The sequence below is a fragment of the Myotis myotis genome, unplaced genomic scaffold, assembly GCF_014108235.1.
Source record: "Myotis myotis isolate mMyoMyo1 unplaced genomic scaffold, mMyoMyo1.p scaffold_m19_p_1, whole genome shotgun sequence".
Classification (NCBI taxonomy): Eukaryota; Metazoa; Chordata; class Mammalia; order Chiroptera; family Vespertilionidae; genus Myotis; species Myotis myotis.
Genome location: NW_023416313.1, coordinates 56,264,652 through 56,290,388, shown reverse-complemented (window position 1 = coordinate 56,290,388; position 25,737 = coordinate 56,264,652). Strand labels below are relative to the sequence as shown.

Genomic DNA, 25,737 nt, shown 5'->3' with positions numbered 1-25,737 from the left:
TTCTGTACTTAACTCTTTCTAGTGAAAGGACATCACCTCTTGACTAACACACCTTTCCGTCATCACCAGAACTTCACTATCCCCGTCCTCAAAGATGTCACTGTAGGTGTTGGTGATGGAAAATACACAACAGATACTACTTATGTGTGTCCATCATCATTTTGTAAACACTAGTTGCACGGACGTTTCTTCTCCAATGAGAAAATGGCACGACAACGTCAAAATGTGATTTATCTATTTTATTTTCCTATGTTTCAGTTAAAGATTCAGAGAACTGATGGACACGTATCATGAGCTATCTCCTGCCCACATACAGTATATGTACACTGCTTCTACTTTTTCACTGAACAAAGTGATACCATCTTTGTTCAAACCAAGGTACAAAGTGACACTGTAAACAAAAAACAAAAAAAAGGTGGGTGGGTGGGTGTGGTCTTTGCTTTTCAGACAGTAAATGTATATGTACCACCACAAGGGAAAACACGGAGGGAACATTTGCATCCCACAGGTTAAAAAGTCAACCAATCGGTACCCTCAGAGCACCTCCAAAACTAGCCAATTTGGAAAAATGAACCATTACCTTGAAGGAAGTCCCTAGTCTTTCATCTTTCTGCCATCACGTAGCTATATTAGAATTTAAGTCCTCTTCATAGTGCAAATACAAAAATGATCAAAGTCAGGGTTTTATGGCTGTCATTTGATAAAATATCTTGTATTTTAATATACATGCTCTAAAAGTACAAAAAAGTACTTTAGTGCTCTGTTAAAACAATTTACTTTTTACATATAGAATAGTGTACACCCAACTCAAAGTATATTTGAGGAAATTTATTATTGTGACACAAATATCTCTAGCTTAATATTTTATTATAATATTGATTTTACAATACAGGTATTCGGGGATGCTCTCCTATAACTGCACTGCAGTGCCTCACCAGTCACCTTATAGAAAATGCCAGGGAACTGTGTGTCTCCAAGGCGTTTTTATTGTGCAAATCTTCGTCAGCTAAGTTCCTATTACAAACTTTTTATTTGACTTTTCAACTTTGATATGCTACATTCCTGTATGACCACCATTTGGAGCTTTTGTGAGGCAAATAATGAGAGATGCTGAAAATTAACTGGTAGGTAGCCTGATTTTATAAGGGATCATTTTGTCTTATAACATTTCCAATGCCAATTCTAGGTTTTTATGGAATAGGGTGAAATAACGCTGACTGAATACATCCAGTTGTGAACCAACTGAATGCCAAACTGAGAAATCAGACTCTTGGTACTGAGTTCAGCTACACCCACTACCGTGCAGTGCACTTGATAAAGCTGCCCGTTTAAATGCCATCCTAGGAATATCTGTATTGGGACCCATGCATATCCACACTCTTTGATTGTAGGTATAATAGTAGAACAGGAATATAAAATGATTGAAATTTGTTTTTGATTTAAACAAAAATATTTCCTCTTTTCATTAGTAAAACATTCTTTAAAATATATCTATTTCTCCTCTCTGAACATTTAGCCAAGGAGCAACAGGCAATTTTCAAAGGTTTACTGCTGCCTCTTCGATACAGTAAGTATGGTTATACAGAGCACACAGCAACATGAGCTTATTTGCATTCACTGGTAAGAAACTTGTCCTCATCTCCTGTCCATCAGAGGAAGGTTTGACATTCGTGTGCTTTTTGTTCTCGGCGGGAATCACTCCTGCTTGATTTTCATTCTTGGAAGAAAAATATCATCAGCTGATGTCCTTGGGTTTTATGACATGATGTGAAAAAGGAAAGGGACAGAGATGAGCTGCTCCCATGAAGTCAGTCAGGGTCTGGGCCTCCAGGCAGATCTCCAAGCTTCCTGCCAGTGGAGTGTCTCCAGCTGCACAGGAAGGAGACGGGTAGGGGCGCCCGGGACACAGAACCTTGTCCACAGACAGGTCACTCTCGCTCAGCGGGGCACCCCCTCTCTGCTTCAGCCACCACCCCTGCTCTCTACCCCTGCGTATTCATCTTTTGTGCTCACGGCTATAGAACTTAAAGAAACCAGTTCACAGGGAAACGAGGAAAAGCAGAGAACTAACTAGACCCAAAGTGGCCTGTGCCCCGTGTCTCTGTCTTACGCAGTCTCCTGAGCTCTTATCATCTGTGGAGGCTGCACACGTTCTTCAGAGCAGAACTCCCCTTTGTTTCTCTTCAAAAGCTTTTGCGGCGTCAGGTTTTTCCAAACAACTTTATCAGAAGTAGAGTCTGATGTCAGCCAATAAAGATAGAAATTTCAGCCTCCCTCTCTTGAATCTCAAACCTACCTAAAAGAGGAATGTTTTCCCCTGGCAAATGATTACTTACTTTCCTTTTGTTTTGGATCCAACTCAGCCCTCAGAAAATACTTCAAACTAAAAGAGGAGGAAGTGCAGGAGAACGAACTTCCTATTGTGCCTCCCAGAGAACATTCTGCTAAAACCGAGAGCAGCTCCAAGTGCAAAAGTAAATATTTGTGCAAAGGGCACACTTTCAGGTGCAATCTTAAGACATCCTCAATGGACTCATTTGATAGTATTTGACTCTTTAAAACAGTCTTTTAAATTATGAAAATGGTAAGTAAGGGAAAGGAAGTTAACATCAGAAAATACACTTTAGAAAAAAGTACAGAATACTCTGATGATGATTTGCTACTTATTTCATAACTTAGATCAAGTCAGTGTGTGTTAAATATTCACAGTAGTTCAGAGAAGAAACATTCGTGTCTGTAAATCTTCACGCTAGTGCATTTTCAACCACTTTTCTGTACATTTACAAAATTTCATCTGTCAGTGCTTTTCTGTAGAATTCCTTATTGTCGATTGAGTCTTTCTCTCTCTGGGTCCGGTTATACCTTCAAGGTGGGCTGCAGGATCCCTTTCTCAATGAGGTGCATCTTCAGGGTCTTGTATATGTTTAACTGCTGTTCTGGCTGAAGCACCAACAGCTGCTGCAGCACTTTGCTGGGATTCGGGCCCCTGGTAACAGAGCAGAAAGGAGAGTTCTCGCTATTTGCAGAGAGCTGAAGGAAGCATATGCCCACAGTTTAAATGCTGCCTCTCAGTGTAGAGTAGCAATCTTTACAGAACTGAAACAGCTCCTGATCAGAGCACACTCTATGCCCAACGTTAGTGCCAACAGTAAAACACACACACAAAAACAAAAGCAAGAAAACCAAACAATTTTCTGCTGAGAGGCGTGCAATCTCAACATGGCAAGAATGGGCAGTACAAGGGGTACGGATCTGAGCTCTACAAAATTCTCAGAAGGGCAACCTGAGTTAGAGGTACGGATAGGGGACAAATCCCAAGATTGGACAAGGCACAAAAGCTATCTTGTAAGGAAAGGAGCAAAATTCCTGGTGGGAGAGGACATGAAAACAGTGTTTTGCTTGTTAGCTTCAAAGAAATGTCAAACAATGGCAGGCATTCTGTTGAAGAACTACCCAGGGAACCATGAATGTTCAAGAGGCAAGACTCAAAGGTTCTGAGCCCAGCACTGAATTCCTACCCGGCCTCAGCAACAGGGGCCACAGCCTTTGTTCAAAGAGAGTCTTGGGTCCCCAGTCTAAGGAACAGAATGAAAGCGGATCTGCTCCAGTTGAATGGAGGAGAGCCCTGCCTCCTCGCCCACCACCCTGGCGGTTCCAGGGGAAGGGTGTGAGCCCAGGGGGGACTGAAGCAGCAAAGGCCAGTGATACCATGCTCTCCCCACAGCCCACACAGGGGCCTCTCAGCACTGCCCTGTGGGCAAGCTCCACCAGCACCCCCACTGCAGCCCTTCTCTTCCCCTTCACAATGCGCAGGTCAGAAAGCTCCAGGTCAGGACTGCTGCCCTCGCACCTGTGATGCTACGACTCTCAGCCAGGGGACTGTAGTCTCCCCTCCTGTGCTCTAGAACTCACCCCCCTTGTACACTGGAGTCCACGTGTGATCTTCTAAAGTGTTATTCTGTCAAGTTCCGAGTGAACCTAATTCAGATGTTAATGTATATGCACTGTTCTTTGTAATTTCTACAGTCCACTTGAATAGAAGAGTATGGTTTACTTTTTGTGAAGAGCAGTGAGTAAAATCCAATGGGAAAAAGACATAAGTAATATAAGGAGAATGGTAACCAGAGAGACCTTTACACGAGTAATTAAATTTAGGATTTATAATAAGGACTCTTTAGTTCAAATGGAATTATAGGAAGTAGAAATACTCAGATTCACCCATCCTATGGGTCCCCTTTGTGCAAATGCCAAAAACTGCAGCCATAAATTACACAGCCACAGTCTCCTCAAGTCAGGGCACTGCTTGTCTTAGATTTCTTCAAAAGATTCAGCAACTTCATAACGTAAACGCAGAGCAGGGCCCGCAGAGAAAAGGAAGGCGTTTCTAGCAAGTTCAGCTAAATGCAAAACTGCCAGCAGGTGCTCCTGGCTAGCTGCATCCTGGCACCAGCACTATGTTCCAACAGCAAATATTTCAGATGGCAAGCACATGGCTCAGCATGACTCCTCTACTGGGAGAAAAGCACATTCGAAAAAAAATTTATGAGTTAATGCCCTAAACGCTGCCATCTGCTGCAAAGAAAGACTTCTGAGGGTTTAGCCACTAATTACTAATTCTCAACTCTATCAGTAAATAAATTACACAAATAGATTGAATATTCCCAATAAAAAGACAAAGACTATCTACTGGGTTATAAAAAACAAAAACAAAATCCAGCTATCTGCTTGTTAGAAAAGAAAAGAAGCCCTGACTTGCATCAGTGGTTAGTGTGTCTGCCTGTTTACCAAGGGGTCTCAGGTTCGATTCCCAGTCGAGGGCATGTACCCGGGTTGCAGGTTCCATCTCTGGCCCTGGTCGGGCATGTACGGGAGGAAGCCAATTGATGTGTCTCTCTCACATTGATATTTCTCTCTCCCTCCCTCCCTTTCACTCTCTCTCTCAAAAAAAAAAAAAAAAAAAAAGAGAGAGAGAGAGAGAGAGAGAGAGAGAGAAGAAAACACACTTTTGCTAAAAGGATAAAGGAATGCTAAAAGTAAAAGGAGGGACAAAGAAATTTTGTGCGAACACTAACCAAAAGAAGGCTGATGTAGCTATTCTAATATCCAACAAAATAGGCTTTAAGCAAGAAGTACATAAAGATGGACATTATATAACATTATATAATGACATTAGGAGTGATTCAACAGGGAGATATGATAACCCTAAATGTGTATATACTTAATACAACCTCAAAATATATAAAGCAACAAATGACAGAATTAAAAATAGCATTAGGTAAATTTACAATCATGGTGGGAGATTTTGACAAAGCTCTCTCTTTGTAACTGATAGAATAAGTGAACAGAGGGGAAAAAAAATCAGTACAGAAGATTCAGAAGGTTAAGCTAAACTTCACCCAAATGACATATACAACATGCCCACCAGAAACTGCAGAAGGCGCATTCACTCCGTATGCGCACGGGACATGTACCTGAATAGACAATACACTGAGGCATAAAGCAAGTCTCAACAAATGTTAAATATTGAAATAATAAACAGTATGTTTTCTGACCACAGTGGAATTAAAGCAAAATCAATAAAGGAAGGAGAATGAGAAAATCTCCATTTGTTTGAAAAACGAATCAGTACACCTATAAATAATCCACTGGTCAAAGACGATATAATATTGGAAATCAGAAAACATTTGTGATGGAGTAATGAAAATAAAAATATAACATATAGGATGAGAACTTAAGCAGTACTTAAAAGGAGATTTGTAATCTTAGGCGAATATATTAGACTAGTAGGCTGAAAATCAATAGTGTAAGCTTTATCTCAAGAAGCTTAAGAATAGCAAATTAAACCTAAAGAAAGATTAAGGATGAGAATAAACAGCAATGAAATAGAAAACAAAGTTAACAATGCCAGAATTTTATTCTTTGAAAAGATTAATGAGATAGATAAACTAACAAGATTACTCAAGAAAAACATAAATTCCTAAGAAGATAACACAAGGAAAATAAGTGTTAATAAAAAATTCTCATGCTGCTATGGGTATATATTTAAAATGGGTATGTATGTAGGAACCTATAAATATGAGTTTCAACTTCAAATAAGTCTATGAAGGAAATACATGTTTTCTATAGCTTACCCACTAGGAGAGACCACGGAAAATAAGGCTAACATGTGGGTAGGTTTCACACCCCAAATGGGCATTTTGAGGCAGAACCAAAACATTAAGGTTTAAAAAGAAGAATAAGCCACCCTATATAAAACAGCAACACCCTCCACTCACCCCACCCCACACAACCACTCACCCCTGGCTTGTTTTATTTTTCTCTGTGGCACTTATAATCACCTAAACGAGCTATATTTATTTGTTTACTGTCCACTTCTGCCCCTTCTCCGTCCAACTCCCCAGTAAGAATGCAAACTCTGAGGCAGGGACTTGGTTTGTTTTCTTCTCAGCTATATTCGTACCAAGAACATTTCCCAACATGTAACAATAATTGGTAAACTGGATGAATTATGTCCTCCTTTGTAATTCTTTGTATTCACTACCATTGCCTTACCCACAACCAAGAAATGAAATCTCTGATGTTCCAATCCAGGACCATCCATACTGAGTGGATTTTAACTGGGCCCTTTAAAGACCACAATATGTACTATTGTTTATTTCAGTTCAAATCTACGTAAAATAATAAAAATGTAAGCATGCTGCTTAGGGGTACGGTGTGACACAGCTCCAGGGTCCGCCGTGCCCTTTGATATTATAGGTTACCACCGACAGAAAAGCAACTCGGTCAAACTAATGCCTATGGAAACGAGAACTTCAAGAAACCAAGTATGAAAACATTTTTTTTTTTTAAATCTAAAAGTACCTTATAAAACTTGTGATGTAGACATGCACAAACGTTGCCATCAAGTACTGACAATCAAATCTGTCCATTATCCCGCCATGTCCAGGAATGGTGTTTGCAAAATCCTTCCAAAACAAACCAAGAGATTAGCCAATTTTCAAAAAAATTTTGTCATAAAATTCCTATTTAATGATGTTTCTGGAATCACGGACACTAAGGAAAATACTTTACTATCAGATTGTCACACTAAATACAAACTTAGAACATGTACAACAGATCAAAACCACATCTTTTGCATATATTCCCATGTTAGAACATTACTGAATTGACCAGCAATATTAAAATAATACTCATTAAATATCAGTTAATTCTAGCACTAACTTTTTTTAGCTAGGAAAACTTTTTCCAAATCAAAAGTATCAACTATTACTAGTCTAATATTTTAAAGACTATTTTTCCGATTAAGCAAAACTATTTTGGGAGCTATTTTAGTATTGTTGACTGATGTACACATGGTTCTAACTCATATTTATCCTAATAGTTCTTACTCTGAAATAAACATTTTACTACTATGATAAATATTTCTCCTTCTTTTTTTAAGTGTGGTAAAAAGAAAATAAAAATAGTTCATTTGGGACACATTAGTCAATTGAATTGAGGGGATGGTTAGTAAGCCTCTGCAAATTGACTGGACAGATATATCCCCATCTCTCAGTGCCTGGAAATGGCTATGACTAATTCCTCTTCTCATTCACTCAGGCAACCTATAAGCATATAAAATGCAACAGCAATTACAGCCTTTTGGACAGGCAAAAAAATTCTCCGTAGTCAACCGGAAACCCTGGGTTGGAGACTATTAAAGAAAATGCCATTCCAAATATAACACATCTGTGTAAAACAATTCTTTGGTTAATTTTTGCCAACACATTTCCTTCCACCTCTTCCCTACTAACCACAGCACAAGACAGCCATGGTAACTCAGTTCTGCTCCGCCGTGTGCAGCCGTCACAGGACACTAGCCATGCACGGCTGCTGCGGGTTCTGTGTGGACCTGTGTTATCTCCCATAGTGGGTGCTGAGCATTTTGAGAACAGGGACAACATCGTACACACTTTTGGATATTGCATCCCACTTAACATACCGTCTGCCCCATGGCAAATCCTCACTGAGTTAGTTCATTTCCCTGGCTTTTAGGGCCTCTGTGATTTAACTCCACCAACTGCTGCAATGTGATCAGCCACACACACTATTCAAAGAGGCTAAGCGCCTCCCCTCCTTGCACTCGCTGGGGTCTCTTCCTTAGATGTCTCTGCAGGCCTCCTCCTCCTCCTCCTCTTCTCAGATTCCTGCTCAAATGCCACCCCCTCAGAGAGGCCTGCCCTCTCTCACTTCTAATGGCACAATATTCCATCTTAACCTGGTGAAGCCATGAGAGGAGAGCTGAGAGAAGAGGGCAAATGTACAGGGTGTCCCCAAAAATATGTACACACTTTGAATAATTATTAATTCCGATGGGTTAAATGTGAAAAGAAAGAAGCATCAATTGAGCTATCAGCTGTTAAATGTGGATACATTTTGGGGGGGACACCTTATGTGTCACTTTATGAGAGTCTAACTTAAAACATAGGGATGGCCGAAACCGGTTTGGCTCAGTGGATAGAGCTGGATAGAGCGTCGGCCTGTGGACTGAAAGGTCCCAGGTTCGATTCCGGTCAAGGGCATGTACCTTGGTTGCGGGCACATCCCCAGTGGGGGGTGTGCAGGAGGCAGCTGGTCGATGTTTCTCTCTCATCGATGTTTCTAACTCTCTATCTCTCTCCTTTCCTCTCTGTAAAAACTCAATAAAATAAATTTTAAAAAATAAAATAAAAAATAAAACATAGGGATGATTTTAAGTATGTGGGACAGGGATCAGCAAACTATGTCCCACAGACCAAATCCAGCCACTGTTTTTGTAACTTTATTAACTTGATTTACAAAATAAATAACATGCCCACTCATTGACACATCGTCCGCCAGGCTTGCCCACAACGATGGCCAAGTTCAGAGTTGAGTAGTTAGGGTGTGATGAACAACTACAGAAGTTAGCTGACTCCTGATCTAGCAGAATGGATGGTTACATATTCAAAGGCTGCCCTGTCTGTCCTGGAAGTGAGACTGTGGCAGGACACTCATCTTCAGACGATTCATACTGGATTCTTGGCCGAGCACCTGAAGGACCAAGATTCTGTGTTGTCCCCAATTAAGTAACACGTGCCATTTCTATAAAAGAGGCTGACATGACATGTCTCGGCCAAAACCCAACAAGGAAGGATACACTCAAATCAACCAGGAAGTATTTCTGTGAGGCCTGAAACCAATAGTTTTTGCTTGAGGGCTTAATGTAGGAGACCCATACAGAACTGAATTTCAACTATATTACATTCTCTGATATTGTAACAAAGAACCTAAACACACACCTTGATTTTGAAAGCTCTTTTGAATCCGCTGGCAAAGAAGCCTCCGAAGGGGCCAATCAAAGATGCAAATGTTGACAGAGCAATGCTGTGGATCTGGAAAGGGTACAAGCTCACTCTCTCCTACGGAGGAAAACAAGAGGCAGGGGTGGGGCTAAAATTGGAGTTAAGCATGTCACCTAAACTAAGAATATGACATAATAATACTTCAAAACATATGCCACATTTTTGTTAATTTCACAAACTTTCAGGCTCATGGGAGAAAAATACACGGTAAGCTCTCCTTATCAGCCTCTCCTAGCTGCACTCTTGTGCCCTCTGCATGCGTACTGACAGTGCCTGGCACACCAAAACCTTGCAGCCGACAGGCTACTTTCTAGTTCATCTAGAAATTTCTACAACACTTGAGCTGTAGACTTACCAAGAATCAGCTCAGTTAATTTCGGAATTTGTTTTTTACCAGTAGTACTTTGTTTTTTGTAATTATATAATGTATTTTAAATTTTGAATTTTATTTTGCTTTATAACTTTGTATGACAGAGTGAGGGTAAAGCTTGTCTTTCTATTAATAGTAAACTAAATGATGTAGAAACACATGAAAATAAGTTGCTTTAAAAATATACCAAAATGTGCATCAGCAAGACGTTTATAAAAGATTTATGGAGACCCACATAAAAACTGAGAATTCTGCAAACTGTTTCATAAATTCTAAGTTCGTGTTCCAAATTTCTTTTCTTGCTCTGCTTTAAACTAAAACTACAAACTATACACAGTGCAGAGCTGGTGTGGCTTCACAACCATCATTGAGAGCACCAATCTTAATCAAAGATTGGCAGTTCAGATCTTTGCAGATAACAGATGGCTTGGACATTGGAAAAATTCTTGGAATCCATGTATTGAGCACTCAGGAGAGAAATAAATTATTCTCTAAAGTTAAGGAATTTAGTTAAAAAGTAATATGATTCAGACATATGCATGCACACGTGTGTCGACACACAATTATTTGATTCCCCAGTTTAAGTAACCACATATGGTTTCGGTGGCACATATCAGCAGGTTCTGCTGGACAGCATGGCACAGCCTGCAGTGTAAGACCGCGGGTTGCCTTAAATGGCAGGAGTGCACTTCTGGAAGGGAAACTGGTTTTTAGAAGCAGCAGTTTTGTCTGCTAAGTAAAGGTCCCCTGAAAAATCAAGGAAACTCTGAGCTGGTGAATTTTAATTAATTTTTAAATTTAGGCAATTCATGCCCTGGCTGGTTTGGCTCAGTAGATAGAGCATCAGCCTGTAGACTGAAAGGTCCAGGCTTCGATTCCAGGCAAGTGGACATGCCCAGGTTGTGCACTCAATCCCCAGTAAAGGGCTTGCTGGAGGCAGCCGATCAATGATTCTCTTCATCAATGATGTTTCTATCTCCCTCTCCCTTCCTCTCTGAAATCAATAAAAATAAATTTTAAAAAATTTAGCCAATTCATGCCAATTACATGTGAAACTTATTGTAACTCATCCAATTTTCAGAAATCTATGGAATATTTTTCAATGTTTCAAAACAAATACAAGATAAATTATAGCATCAGTATTCAAACCATTAGGCAAGTAAACCCCTAATAAACAATAGGTTTATGATAGTAATGTTCACTTTATGTTCAAGAAAGGGAGATGACAAAGGGCTAGAATACATTATTGATGCTAAGCAGACAGTGAAACCACTTCTGTATCATAGAAATCAATTTCTATAGAAATCAATTTCTTATAAAAATCTTACTCTTTGAGATAGAGGACCTTACCCACATTTATCTTACCCGTCTCAGCACCGCCTTCAGAAAGGGAGGAAGTGAATAACTCTGAAGCTGGAAAAGTTCTGAGGGTTCACATTCTGTAACGAAGGAGTTTACATCGCTTCGGTATTCCACTGGACAGACAAAGTACTGGTACTTGGATAACACGTAGGCAGCCTGAGTAACAAGGCAGGAGTTCATGAAACACTGAATGAAAGATTTTGTGTGTGTGTGTGTATGTGTGTGTTTTGTGTCAGCAGAACAGCCAGAGTAGATGCCAAAGTTTCTTTGTATTCACATTCTGCTATGTATTCTCAAAGCTCGATGGTCAAAACTGACCCAATAAAAGACTTTGAAAAGCCATTGGAAAACCAAAGGCCTTTTGGAAATCAAAGAGATTATCTCTATGTGACCACAGTAGAAACAAGGAAGGGGAAGGAGAAAAAGAAGCTGATTTAAACATTTAAACAAGCATTTCAACAAGGCTTCACTTTTCTAAAGTACACATAATTAATGTTAGCAAATGCTAGTAATTAAGGTATGGGAGAGTGCAGGGCTGAAGTTCTTTGAATAAATGTTATATTAATTTCATCAATTAATAAATAACCAGTGATTTAAAATTACAAAAAAAAAATACAGATGAAAAACGCCATTGTTAACCAACCCAGAAAACTTTGACTAAACTATTCTTCCCTTGACCACAGCACTGTAATTTTAATATAGCTTCTCTCAGTCATGGAAGAAGATACACAAAATGAAATATTTTAAATTGAAATTATTAGACAACAGTTTATTCTCTTTTCTTTTGCAGCCATTCACCCCATTATACTGCTCAAGAATGATTAAGAGAAGTGCAAATTGACACTAGGAATGTTAATAAACTGATTTTGCTTCTAACCAGTTTCCTCAAAATTATATATTAGAAAATATATAATGTCCTTTCTCATTACTTTTGCCATGCATTACATTCTTACAGGGTAGCTGTTTATTTTCTTCCAATGATATGGCTATTCTTATACTATTTCTAAATTAGTCTTTAATAATACCAAATTCTTATAGTGCTATTTAACTTAGTAATTCCTGCTTCATAATGTATAAACATCAGACAGGATCAGTTCCCTTGTCATCATTCTGTTTATGAGTTACTATCTCATCAGTACTCTACAGTATGCAGAGTATAAACATAAACACTGATTGGATTAGTTTTGCCAGATCCTATTGGAATTTTCATTGAGAATGAACTAAAATTGCAGATTAAACAGAGGAATGGTTTTCCCATCAAGAAACCTGATACTTTTCATTTATTTGTATATTTGCTCTCTCTCATGTTGTTTTTAGTCACTGTATATTTGGCTGTGGAATGTATGCTAGAACTGTTAGGGACTACATTTTTAAAAAATTAAACTTCCTAACTATTTTTTAATATATTTACCTTATATCTAGCCATTTTACTATATCTTTACTGCTTCTTATGAGATACCTTTTAATTAAAAAAACCTACATTCCGTAACTATAAAGTAATTTTTAAAACATTAACAAGACTCATTATTCATGGCTAAAAGTAAACAATTATTTTTAACAACCTTTTCCTGCATGTTGGGCTCACGGCAGTAAGCACTTGCTAAGCCAAGTAGCAGCATGTGTAAGGGAGGCAAGGCTCTTCAACATCATTTGTATTTTCTGCTTTTACTCAAGGCCACCACCTGTCCCAGAACCTGTGCCCCAACAAGGCAGAACAGCTGTTCGAAACTGCCAAACACAACAGAGGGCCTCAAGGCCTCCACGTACACCAGGGGGGAGTTGCCCTGGTAAGGGGCTGGGACATAGATGTTGAATAAGCTCCCCAGGTGATTCCGATATGAAGCCAGGATGAGACCTACTGGGGTACAGAATAGATTATGCCTGGTGGGTTTCAATAAATACAGTATTAGCACTTTGCAGTTTAATTCTTTTAGGTTTAGGATAGACTGATACACTTGCTACCATTTTTCAAAATAGAAATAAAATAAAAATCTTAGTAAAACTCACAATGAATCCAAACACGACTGTGGAAAAGAAACCGCCAATAAATCCTTCCCAAGTCTTTTTAGGAGATAGCTAGAAAAGGCCAAATAAAATAAAAAAAGAGTTACTGTACTCCCAAAACACACAATACATACCCAACCTCTGTTCGATGAATTCCCATACATCTCTCCTTGGAATGGCTTCTTTTCCCTTCATTCCATGATCCCAATTTATTTGTGCAAATTTCTCTAATAGTATGTAACATATATTGGGCCCTCAAACATTGGACACACACCAAAAATAGGTGAGCATAACTAAACCTGGACATCGCAGCACACCAAAGTCCCACGTATTCCCAAAAGGCAAAATGGTCCACAGCCCCAGATATAGTATTTACTCCCCAAGTATTCACGTATCCTTCTCTCTCTGGTCACAACCTTGTCTGTCTCCATGAAGAAAGAACCACGCTGTGCTTCTACGAACAGGTACTGTTCGTTTCAGATTAGAGCTGCTGCTTCCCAGTCCACGAGGTGCTCAGGGAGAGGAATGTGGAAGTCGGTGGTGCAGGAGGGGAGATTCAGGAGGGGCCTGCGCTAACTGCCTGAGTTGCCCCGCAAAGGAAGGACTGATGTTTGGGGCTCTGTCATCAGGTCACTGGTGGCTTCTGTGATGACCCTTTCAGTGGAACAGGGACAGGAGCCAATAAATATCCCAGGGAAGCTTCTGCAGATGGAAACGGGTGATAGCTAAGCTGCATGAGCTGTTTACGGGCCTCTTGTTGTGATGGTCATAAAGCTCAAAGCCAAGAGGGCTGGCACAAATAACCGGCTTCTTGACATATCTGACAATAGCGAAGGGGCAGATGTCTACCTTCTCGTAGGATAATTCAGTATTATCATCATGCAGTGCGAGCTGACTCAAATTCAAAAGTGCCCGCTGATTAGTTCAAAGATAGCCACCAAACTGAATTGTTCCACAGCATATTGACTTAGGGGTGAACTTAATTCCATCTGCATCTATTATGCAACTAATCCAGCCCAGGAAGCTCACTAGCACTCGTTCTAAGTCAGACAGTGAATCTTCTGCAGGCGTACTGCCTCTCTGAAGACTTCCTCAGCCCAACACTTCTAGCTGGTCCAGGAGCCTTGAACACTTAATCACTTGCCCGTGTGCTGAACAGCTTTAGAAACATGAGGTAAATACATGGCTTGCTCGTATCCCTAAGGCTCAGCCTGACACCCTGTGTTGGAACGCTGCTCTGTGGGGGAGAATTTATGGAGGGTTTTAAAGGCCAAGGTCTGCTCTTCCATGAAGAACTGCTTTGTTTCTTTCTTCCTCAACATGGGAACTTAAAACTTAATTCATTTCCTTCTTTGTCTCCACTGACTGTAAAAAGCAGCAGCTCTAAGGCAAAACAACGCAGCTGCTCTCACGTCCATTCCTTTCCCTTATTCTAACCTTTCCTTGACTTACATTATCAGTGTTTTATTTAGGGCCTCAATTTTTTTTTTTTTTTTAGTTTGGGTGTAAAAGTCTTACAGTGGACATGAGTATGTGAAGATGGTGTAATGAACACTTTCAAAAAGTTTGGTGAAGAAGGGGGTGGGTCAGACAGCTGGGGGAGCAGAGGCAAGGAGAACCACATCACTGAGAGAAGAAACCAGCAGAAAGGAGAGATGAGCCTTCGTGGGAGAAAGGATAACCGATGGCGTCGAGCCCTCAGTGAGGAGCCAACAGAACAGTTAAAGAGCCAGACCGCACCCTCGGGAAACATGCTCACCGCCCTGAGTGCAGCCAAGGGGGATCGAAGGCCCTTGGAAATCAAAAGAGAAAAACAGAAAAACAAACAAACAAAAGAAATAAAAAATGGGCAACAGCACTAAGTCCCCAGTGGCTAATCTTTAAGATTAGGGTAGTGGCTTGTGATATTTTATAATTACCTTAATTAATGGAGTTCTCCCAAAAAAAAATCCAAAAAGGTAAGCAGTTATGTCATTGCAGATAACACTTGATATTGGAACAAGGAACCTTTAAAAAAAAATAGTCAGCAAAAACAAGTTCATATGATTAAGTGACAAGTATTTTATACAGCTTATGACTCACAATGAATCAATATAATAACTCTTTGAATTACACTTCAGACTAGTCCAGAACATAACACTTGACGAAACATTATTAGAAACATTAATTATTAACTACATTTGCCTGCTTAGCAATTAAGCAGATCAAAATCTATAAATAAATTAACATAGTGGGAAAATACTGCTAAGGAATATACTAAATAATCAATTTAATTTTAATATTAAATAATGAATTTCTATAGCTATGGATTTTCAAATTTCATTTTTATGAGGAACAAATTATAATAGTATAAAAAATTTTTAAAAATATTTTCAGAGAGGAAGGGAGAGGAGAGAGAAATAGGGATGAGAAAAAGTTTTTTAAAAAGCTGCCTTTCAAAATGGAATGAGTCATTTGGTTTAGATAGAGTATAATCTGATAAAATTTATACTAAACTCTTAATACAAATTGTCTTACAGGAAAAATTATCAATTTTAATTCTATCTTAGCCAAAAATTGCATTAAACCCAACTAATTATACAGAACCTATTAATTTCATAACTTCTTCCAGCAATTGAAAGTTTGTATATGGAAGACAATCTTAAAATGATGTTAATTGTACACACATAACACCAACCCCTTGGCTAAAAATCATGAAGCTGTCATGGGAATAATTTATTTTCACAAAACCACGTGTAAAGGATTTTAATTAATGAGTGCTTTTATAAATGTGGGGAAATTATGGTCAGATTTCTTAAAATCTTTTTTTCTCCACTCTATTTTTAACTAATAATAATTTTTATAATTTTAAGCTAATACTATTTTATTTTTATTATTTTATTTTATTTTTTTAATATTTTTTATTGATTTTTACAGAGAGGACGGGAGAGGGATAGAGAGTTAGAAACATCGATGAGAGAGAAACATCGATCAGCTGCCTCCTGCACATCTCCCACTGGGGATGTGCCCGCAACCAAGGTACATGCCCTTGACCGGAATCAAACCTGGGACCCTTGAGTCCGCAGGCCAATGCTGCGGACTCAATATCCACTGAGCCAAACCGGTTAGGGCTATTATTTTATTTTTGAAAAATATTTATTGTTGAAAGTATTACATATGTCTCCATCCTCTACATCTCCCCCCCCCGCCCCCCGCGCGCCCTTGAAACTAATTTTTAACTTACAAAAATGCTTTCTGAATGGGCAAGCCACTGCTATACAGCGAGTAATTTCATACATTTGAAATCCGGACACCTGCTCCTATACGTGGGCAGAGTATGTACCACTTTCACTAGAGAAAGTGCTTTGCCAGCACAATGTTGGCAAGCAAACTTTCATGTTCTTTCTGCATCCCATGTAAATAATATGCTCTTTTTAAGAGCGATGCTTTGTAAAAAGTCACATTCAAATAGTAGTCAAGCCTGAAAGTGTAATTAACTGTTTGAAACTTTTATAAGGACTTTATTTTATTTGGAATCTGAATAAGGAATATGCCCAGCTAACATGTTTGTCTTCAGGTGTCAAATAGTAAAATCAACAAAACTCAGTAAGGTATTTTAATGGAATAGAGCAACAACAAATAGTACATTTTAGTAGAAGTTTGTGAGACACTGTTCAATGTGAAAGCGCTTTAAAAATGCTATGACATAAGTATAAAGCAGCATAATTCTGAGCCCTTACCATATCATGCCTTCAAACAGATTTTGGATGACAAGATGTGACTGAGTAACTGTTATCAGTAAAGTGACATGAGTCCATGCGAACTGTTAATAGCCCAACAACACAACAGTTAGTGAACACAACTGATCAGTGCAGCCAGGAAGCAAGAGTAACTTTGAAACACACAATTCTAGCATGGTTTTTTTGTTAAATTTTGTAAGAAAAGATTATACAAAATAAATGTCGTTAGCAAATTATATTCATTTTGGTGCCTACTGGAACCTTAAAACCATGAAAACATTTTTAAAAAGTAATCTTAATATACAAATGGATTGCTTATTATACTGAGCTAAATTTATAACCATATAAAAAATAAACCATAGTCTCGAACCATCGGCTTACAATGATAGTAAGAAATGTATGGTGTTGTTATGACATTTAGAGAGGAACATTTTACTCCAGCTGCGTTCTGCAGTTATTAAACCTGCTAAACTCTATTTCTTTTTTCAGAATTCACTATGGTAACTTTTTCCCATAAAGAGTGATTTCTAAATTCAAATGATTCAAACCAGGAGAGATCAACTGCCCTTGAATCCACCTTTTCATACTTGGAAGTTGATCGTCACAGCTCTGTTCAACGGCAGGAGTCAATTTCAAATTTCCAAAGGCCTCTCTGTTTCAGTTCCATCCAGCCTGAGAGGTAGCCGTTAGGGACTTTTAGCATCATCAGTATGAGTTGAATGTGAATGAAAAAAAAGCTCATGTTTCTAGTGTCATAATTTTGATTGGAATTTATTACTCTTCAAAATTCTTAGATTTTGATTTATTCATAATAAACCTATTTTCTATTTCAGCAAATATTATATTGTGGCTTTTTTAATTTTATTTTTATCTGCTTAAAAGATCCAATTCTCCTTTACCCTGGTTGCTTAAAAATGCATAAATGATTTTTTTCCCAATAGGCACCATTTATATTTTCATAGGAGATCCTATTATTTCTAATTTTTCTTGACAGTTTCTAGATTTTTCATTGAGAATTTTACTCTTTCCCTCTCAAGGTCTCCAGAAATTAGAAATGTAAGAAATATTATAATTTCTCAGCACTAATGCTCAGCAGGAGGTCTTAATGGAGAAAAGCAAAGCATAAAGAATAGAAAATATATCCCAAATCCAAAACAAGACTAATACATAATTTCACAGATTTAAATATTATGTTTTTCATTTTAAGTCTTATAATTAGCTACCTTTTAAGAAAAGAAGAAAAGTTCATCATACACAGTGATAAATTTCATAAAACACTGAACACTGTTCAACGCTAAACTGAATAAAATACCTTAGGCTAAAAGGAATTATGAAATTTTATGACTAACCATAGCTACCAAGAAAATACATGCTTTGGTCCCTTTATACTCAACGAAGAGCAAGTTTCCATAGAGAAATAGGCTAAATATAATTAGCTTCTCAGACTAACTATTCAGAAATCTATGGAAATGTTTCAAATTTCTACCAATTTAGGGAATCCAAATACTTGGTTTTAATTTTATAGCCTTTGAGCATATTTAAAGAAAAAGTTTTTAGAAAATTTTGAAAATGGTTAAAATTTTTAAATCCTCAAAAATGTTTCAACTTCAACCTTTTGTATTTAATAGTCATCTCCAAATGAAAATTTAGGCCTCAAGTAGCAGATTACATTTTATCTTCTCACTACAGAAAAATAATTAAAGGTAAGGGTTTCTATGATGTACAGTGACTACGGAACCATGATTAATACATACCATGTAAAACTGCAGTCGATAATGCTTCTTCACCAAGCTCAGCACAAACATGCAGAAACCTGCTCAAGAACAAAGACCATGTGCTTGTTGTGCAATTGGTTACCAAGCGTAAGATTCGCTGAGTTCAAACAAGCCAATCTTCTACACCACACCTGCATACTCTATCCACTTACTCCTTTGGCATGTCTCCTACTCTTATATTAAGTAAAAGTTTCCTGCTGGAAATGATCCTGTAGCTCCAAAACGCCTAATATATTCCAATGCATACATTCAATAAATATCCCCTAAGTTAGTTAAGTGAATTCATCTCTTGCTAATAGGTGGACATGGAAAACCAGGTCTTAAATTTCAGTTAAATAAAATTAATTTGCTATATCAGTCTACCAAGTGTCTAGTAGGAGGTGAGGTAGGATCTGGGAGCCCATATTCATTCCCTTCCTTTGTCACCATCCTTGTATTCCACTGACATTTCAAATCACTCATCAGAATATAGCTGAAGGCAGCTGCTGTTTGGTTCGTGGCTCTGGTCAGAATAGTATCAACCTCGCTTACTAGTGTGTAGAATTGCCTTGGTAAGTATGACTTAGATGTACTAAGTCTAGTATTTATTTCATATAGGATAGATTAGTTGATAATTTATTTTCTGTGATTATGCATTGTAGAAACTGTCATGAAAACCAACTTGATTAGCTAAGATTAAAGTTTTCTATCAATCTTCATGGTGAGTTTAAGGTATAGAATAGTAGTATGGGTATAGTTTTTAACAGTCATTAATTCAAAAATGAGAAGTGGTTTTGCAGATACAATCCTTTGTGAATAGTTATTTGTGACATCTTTCAAAAGAATTCATCAACATCCTTTAAGATAAAAGGGAGGGTGGCGGGGGAGGGGCGCATGTGGGAGGCCCTGATCAATGATTCTCTCTCATTATTGATGTTTCTCTTTCTCCCTCTCCCTTTCTCTTTGAAATCAATAAAAATATTTAAAGAAAAGGAAAGAGTTAGCCATGCATAAATACAATCCCCCCCCCCAAAAAAATCACCAGTTGTCTGAAGAGATGGTAATGAATATTAGGTGTAAACAACTTAAACTTATTCACCCATCACTACTAGCCATGTAATCACATGGCTGCTCTGTTTCTAGAGAGCCCTGAATCCAAATCACAAAGATATTTAAAAAATATACTAGTATCTAGACCAGGGGTCCTCAAACTACGGCCCGCGGGCCACATGCAAATACAAATATTGTATTTGTTCCTGTTTTGTTTTTTTACTTCAAAATAAGATATGTGCAGTGTGCATAGGAATTTGTTCATAGTTTTTTTTAAAAAACTATAGTCCGGCCCTCCAACGGTTTGAGGGACAGTGAACTGGCCCCCTGTTTAAAAAGTTTGAGGGTCCCTGATCTAGACTCTAGAGAAAATGTTTGTCCTATTACTTTTAGTCTCACTGATTTTTTCTTGCTATCAGTTAAATTCATTTTACAACAAAATTATCTAAATGTCAGAATGATTTCCAGGTCCTAGTCAGAGAGTCATTTTGTATGATATTAAACAAGTCATTTAATTTCGAGGAGGCCGTGGTGAGGAGGTCCAGAGATACCTACATTTTATTTTAATAAAATTCAATGTCAATGAAATAGCTTGGGCTGTCTCTGCTTTTTAAGTTTGCTAAGACCTATACTTTCCAAAGTCAAAACTAAAATTTTCAAAAGACCTTGGAATATTGTTCAACAAAAAAATTTCATAGTGCCCCGCTGATGTGGTTCAGCGGTTAAGCATTGACCTATGAACCAGGAGGTCACGGTTCAATTCCAGGTCAGGGCACACGCCTCGGTTGTGGGCTCAATCCCCATTGGAGGATGTGCAAGAGGCAGCAGATCGACGATTCTCTCTCATCATTGATATATTTCTTTCTCTCTCTCTCTCTCTCTCTCTCTCTCTCTCTCTCTCTCTCTCTCTCTCTCTCTTCCTTCCTCTCTGAAATCACTAAAATCCTATTTTTAAAAAAGATTTCACAGCATAATTTGAGAGAAAGATGGAACGTTCTCAGCATAGAACACTTTCCATTTCTTGCTCCTGTTTTGAAGTCTAACTCCATTTGGTAGAGTAAGCTCACAATGTTGCTGACCACTTCAGCAATCACCAGCAGAGCCTCAACACTCAGCAAAGGAAGCACTGATGCTGAGGAAGTGCCCTTAGGAAGCACTGCGTGGATGTGCATGTTCTCTGCCTCTTGATCATTCACCCAATAATACATACTGGGAACCCCAACTCCAGACCCCATGCTAAGCCTGGGAGTTAAAACACAATTGAGATGCAAATTGGTGCTTATGTTCTAACAGGACCATATTTAGACCACACATAAAATAGTAGATATAGAAGACTACTGGGGATTTGTATCGGAAGTTTTGTCATTTAACCCAGTAGCTCCTAGTTTACTATAAGGTTGCGTTTTAAAAGTACAGTTGTAAGACTGTAATAACATCAATATCCAGGTTTTGCAAAATATTACATTGGTGGAAACTGGACAAAGTATAAGGAATATATTATTCCTTACGACCGCATATAAAGATACAATCATCTCAACGAAGAGTACATCTTGAACCAATAATGGGGGACACAGAAGACATTTTCCATGGACTTCCATAAATAGCTGTGAGTTTCTAAGGTCAGCCTACAGTGTTTTATTCACTTTATGACCCTCTTAGTATTAAATACAAACCTAAATGGCTCAGGTCCTCATTCTATTTAGTAGGAATTACAGCAGCAATTTCCTATCTAGTCGCCCTGTTAATGTCTCTCAACTCATCTTCCATTTAATTAAAAATCTGGTAATATCATCTCTTAGCATAAAATTCCAATGGTTTCCAAACCCTTCCCACAATACACACAGCTTCTCAAGGTGTGGTTCCTGCCCACCTGTCCAACTTTTAATGCCTGCCACCAGCCCAGGACATGCGTCGCTCTCTCATTTCCAAGCCTGCAATGCCCTTCCTGTTACCCACCCGGCAGATGCCTGCTTGCTCGTTACTTTTCATGACACCTGAAATCTCTTCTCAAAGGCCTTCTGTAGCCTTTCCATCCCCAGCAGAGCAAGGCCCTCCTTGCCCTCCTGTCTGCTTAGAGATCCTGGCTCATGTTTCAGCAATAAACTTGGGGACGCATGTCCCACCAATTTCAAGACCCTGGAAGACACACTGTCGGCCATACTTCCCTGTCTCCGCACCATCCACAGTGCCGAGCATCTGGAAAGCACTCAAATGCTTGTTGGAAGAATGACACTGACTTTCAATGAGCTCCTGTGAGTCCACGAGCCTAAACTGCACTATTTCTCCGACAGAAATCAGTCAGAAAAAAGGAAGGAATACTGGTTTTATTTTATAAAGTTGAGTTGGAAAACAGTGTATGAAGCAAGCAAACACTACAAAGGTTGGCTGGGAGGCTGTCATGTATAAAATGTATAAAAAGAAACAATAAAGAAAACAAATTACATCTTCGTTACCACTCAATTGAGAAGTTATTCTCAAGGATAAGAGAGAGCAAGTCTCAAAGGGAAAGCAAGCTGGGGAAACGGTGGGCACCGTACTTTCTGACATTCTGCCCAGCAGATACCGCTGTCTGCACATCAATATAACATAGATGCTACTGCAGGTATGGAAAACGTGAGATCGATTCCGATGTCCCAATGTAAAACCACCCATGAGCTACATCAACTGGAAAAAAGCAGGTACAGACTAGTCTGCTCTCACTTGTATTAAAGAAAGAAATGAGGGGGAATGGAAGATACAGACATATAAGCTCGAACATGCAAAAAATGTCTGCAATAGCTGTCGTGAGCCCCTAGAGACAGTAAGGCAGGCTCCGAGGTAGGAGGGAGGTTTCACTGAATACTGCTTTTTAGTCTGTTTACTATGAGCATGCATCATGCTTCCATTTTTGGAAACCAGTTTAAAAAACACACCTAATTAAGGACTCTTGAGACACTGGCTTTTGGTGCAGTCACTCCCTATTCAGAACCCATCCGTGGCACTCAGGGACAGCCAAGCCCCATGGAGGGGCCAAAAGGAGGAGCTCAAGTCAACAGCCAGCACTGACTGTGGCCCTGAGAGCGAGCGAACTCGGATGTCCAGCCACTCAAGACTTCAATGACTAGCACTGCCTCCATCTGATGCCTCCCCGGGAGAGGTCCTCCGTCAGAACTGCCCACTGAGGCCCAGTCAGCCCTGGATCCATCAGAGAAAAGAGTAAATTCTTTAAAGCCAAAATAAAAAATATAAAACTAGTTAGGATTTCTGTCTTAAAATGGCAAGGTGACCGCATGCATTTATTTCTACTCTGTCCCAGTAGCCTAACTAAAATAATGTTTAGGCAAAAACCCACAAAGAAAACAATGAAGAAAATAAAACCCAGAGAGCAAAGAGAACTGAAGAAATGTCAAAGAAAATAGAGGAGAAATGGCTGCAAAATTTTGGAAGCTGGAAAAGAGATTGGATAACTTTTAGCAAACCTAACAAATAAGGGACGGCTAATAGTATCTTCTAGAGAAACGTGTCCAGAAAAGGCTCAGTGGAAGGCAAGAGCGAGGCCTGGGCTTCTAAACTAGAGTATTAAGTAAAAGTCAACTAATAATAAGTGGGAGCCTTGGCCAAAGCAGTCAACCAAGTACGAACGGTATCTATCTCTCTCTCTCTCTCTCTCTCTCTCTCTCTCTCTCTCTCTCTCTCTATATATATATAGAGAGAGAGAGAGAGAGAGAGAGATAGATACACACATATATATATTTTAAACATATTTTTATTGATTTCAGAGAGGAAGAGAGAAGGAGAGATAGAAACATCAATAATGAGAATCACTGATCAGCTGCCTCCTGCATGCCCCACACTAGGGATGGAGCCTGCAATCCAGGCATGTGCTCTGACCAGGAATCAAACCGTGACCTCCAGTTCATAGGTTGACGTGCAACCACTGAGCCACACCGGCCAGGTGAATAAAAATATTTTTAGACCTTTACCTTCTAAGAACATTTCATAGGAAACTATCGGAGGCCATGCTTACAACAAAATGAGGGTGTAAACCCAGAAACTGGACAGCATGGAAGAGAAGAAATAAGGAGGCCAAATCATGCTGGTACGCTATAGGCCTACCAGCAGCCAATCCAATGGTAATACCACCGAAGTCTCTGGAACAGAGGTCTCCAGGAAAAGAGAGAACTGACCCGCTACTGATTTGTGTGAATATTTGAAAAAGCTACCAACAGACATAGCACAGACCTGAAGGAAAAATTAAGGACTGTACCTAGAACTTCACAAATGTGGAGAAAAGAAGGGGAAGCAGTTACTAAGCTCAAGAAAAACAAATTGTCATAAAAGAATGAAAATGTAATTGTAGATACTTTCTATAAAGTGATATTTTAGGCACCCATTTAATGATGTAAATCTGACTTTTAAAAAGTACATATCTAAATCAATTTCTTAAAAATTTGTATATGGTTGGGAAACTTTAATGGAAAATAAATCTATAATCCTAACTTTATCCTAAGTATCTGATTCTTAATCTAAAATAAAAAACATGTGGCACAGCACACTATAAATGAATATGTAATGAACCATGTCAGAAAAACTAAGTACCCTGATTAAGTCTATATAAAACTCTATTACCTAGGAACAAATAAAGCAATATAAGTGTGAAGGTTTCTTTGTAAATTATACCTGGTTATATCAATCCATATATTTAAAAGTTTCTTTACTACAATTTGCAAAGAAATTTTTCAAATATACGGAGTGACTATTAAATAAGTACTTTTTAAAACCACCATTAAAATATAATTTCTATTTAAGACCCTAATGAGAAAGAATAGCTTTTCACATGGGACAACTAAAAAAAGAAGCTGGATTAAAATGTAACAAAGAAAGGATGTTATGAATTTAAATAGCAAAAATAAAAATAAACATGTAAAATCTGTTATCTACATATTGATACAGAATATTTTCCTTAACTTACCTGCCAGATAGAGGGCAAATGATATAAATCTATGGTAGCGAATGAGGAACTGAAGTTGCTCTTCTCTTTGAACAAATGTAGCAAAATAATCAGCTACAGTCTCTCCATAGAAAAAGTAGTTTACACAGAGTAGGAAGTACCTGTAATTTAAAAATAATTAGCTTTTTATATTTGAAGCTTTTTTAGGCCCCTCAAATTCCAGAAACAATATTAGGAAACAATATGAAAAATACTTTCAATCTCACAATATAGAAAATACTTGCAATCTCTCTCTCCCCCGCTCCCCTACCCCCATTCACACACAGCTCTAATGCTTTTTATAGTAGAGATCCTAAGCCAAATTTCCACCTGCCCCGCACATGTTGGCGTCTTTCTCCCTCTCCTCCTTGCTCCCGATGGCCTCCTGTTGAGCAGGGATTTTTAAGGAGCAGCAGTGAGGACAGGAGCTAGCAGCAGTAAAAATCTCCAGTAGAACCTTTTAAAAATCATATAAACCACCTGTCCTTCCTCCAAGCTCTGGTATATCTTTTCCCTCAGGGAAAGGTGTAACCCGTGAGATTTTGCTAATGGGAGCCAGGAAAAAGGCTGAGAAACACCACCCTAGGTTCCTAGTGCCATGCGCTTTACACGGCAGAGCCCCAGGCAGCCAGGAGAGCAGAAAAGGAAAGGCGTGGCTTCGCTCTGGACCTCATGGAGGGAATTATGCCCCACTGTTTTCAAAGGGCAAGTATTCTCATTTCTATCAGCTGTGCTACCGTTTTTCTATCCTCCTATGCTGGAAACTGTCTTGGACTCTTCTGTAAGGCTATCACAGCACACTCTAGCCCACCAGTACATTTTGCCCACTATCTATACTAACAAAAGGGTAATATGCTAATTAGGCCGGATGGCTTCCAGACAAAGCCATGGTGGTAGGGGCCGAGGCAGAGGCTGTTAGGGGTGGCCAATCTGGCAGGGGACAGTTAGGGGGTGACCAGGCCAGCAGGGTGGCAGTTAGGGGGCAATCAGGCCGGCAAGCAGAGGCAGTTAGGGGCGATCAGGCAGGCAGGCAGGCGAGCACTTAGAAGCCAGTGGTACTGGATTGCAAGAGAGATATCCGACTGCTGGGAAATAAGGCTAACATGTGATATTTTAACAGTTGTGTTGGAATGGGAGAATTGAAGGT

At 38.9% G+C, this 25,737-nt stretch overlaps 1 protein-coding gene across 3 annotated transcripts in view; it reads right to left on the bottom strand.

Annotated features, from left to right (window-relative positions):
• The window catches only part of CDS1 (CDP-diacylglycerol synthase 1), a 74,390-nt gene that overhangs the window by 16,364 nt on the left and 32,289 nt on the right, over positions 1-25,737 (bottom strand). For 2 of the 3 annotated variants that reach the window (XM_036338551.1, XM_036338559.1), the window contains exons 5-12: positions 24,573-24,712; positions 18,572-18,630; positions 16,818-16,900; positions 15,018-15,105; positions 13,102-13,170; positions 11,098-11,250; positions 9,300-9,419; positions 6,862-6,965 (exon numbers count right to left, since the gene is read on the bottom strand). In XM_036338551.1, the coding sequence (XP_036194444.1) occupies positions 6,862-6,965; positions 9,300-9,419; positions 11,098-11,250; positions 13,102-13,170; positions 15,018-15,105; positions 16,818-16,900; positions 18,572-18,630; positions 24,573-24,712 (816 nt within the window). Of the gene's footprint in view, positions 1-224; positions 2,987-6,861; positions 6,966-9,299; positions 9,420-11,097; positions 11,251-13,101; positions 13,171-15,017; positions 15,106-16,817; positions 16,901-18,571; positions 18,631-24,572; positions 24,713-25,737 lie in introns of those variants that run through there. The other variant, XM_036338542.1, reaches the window with a different exon arrangement.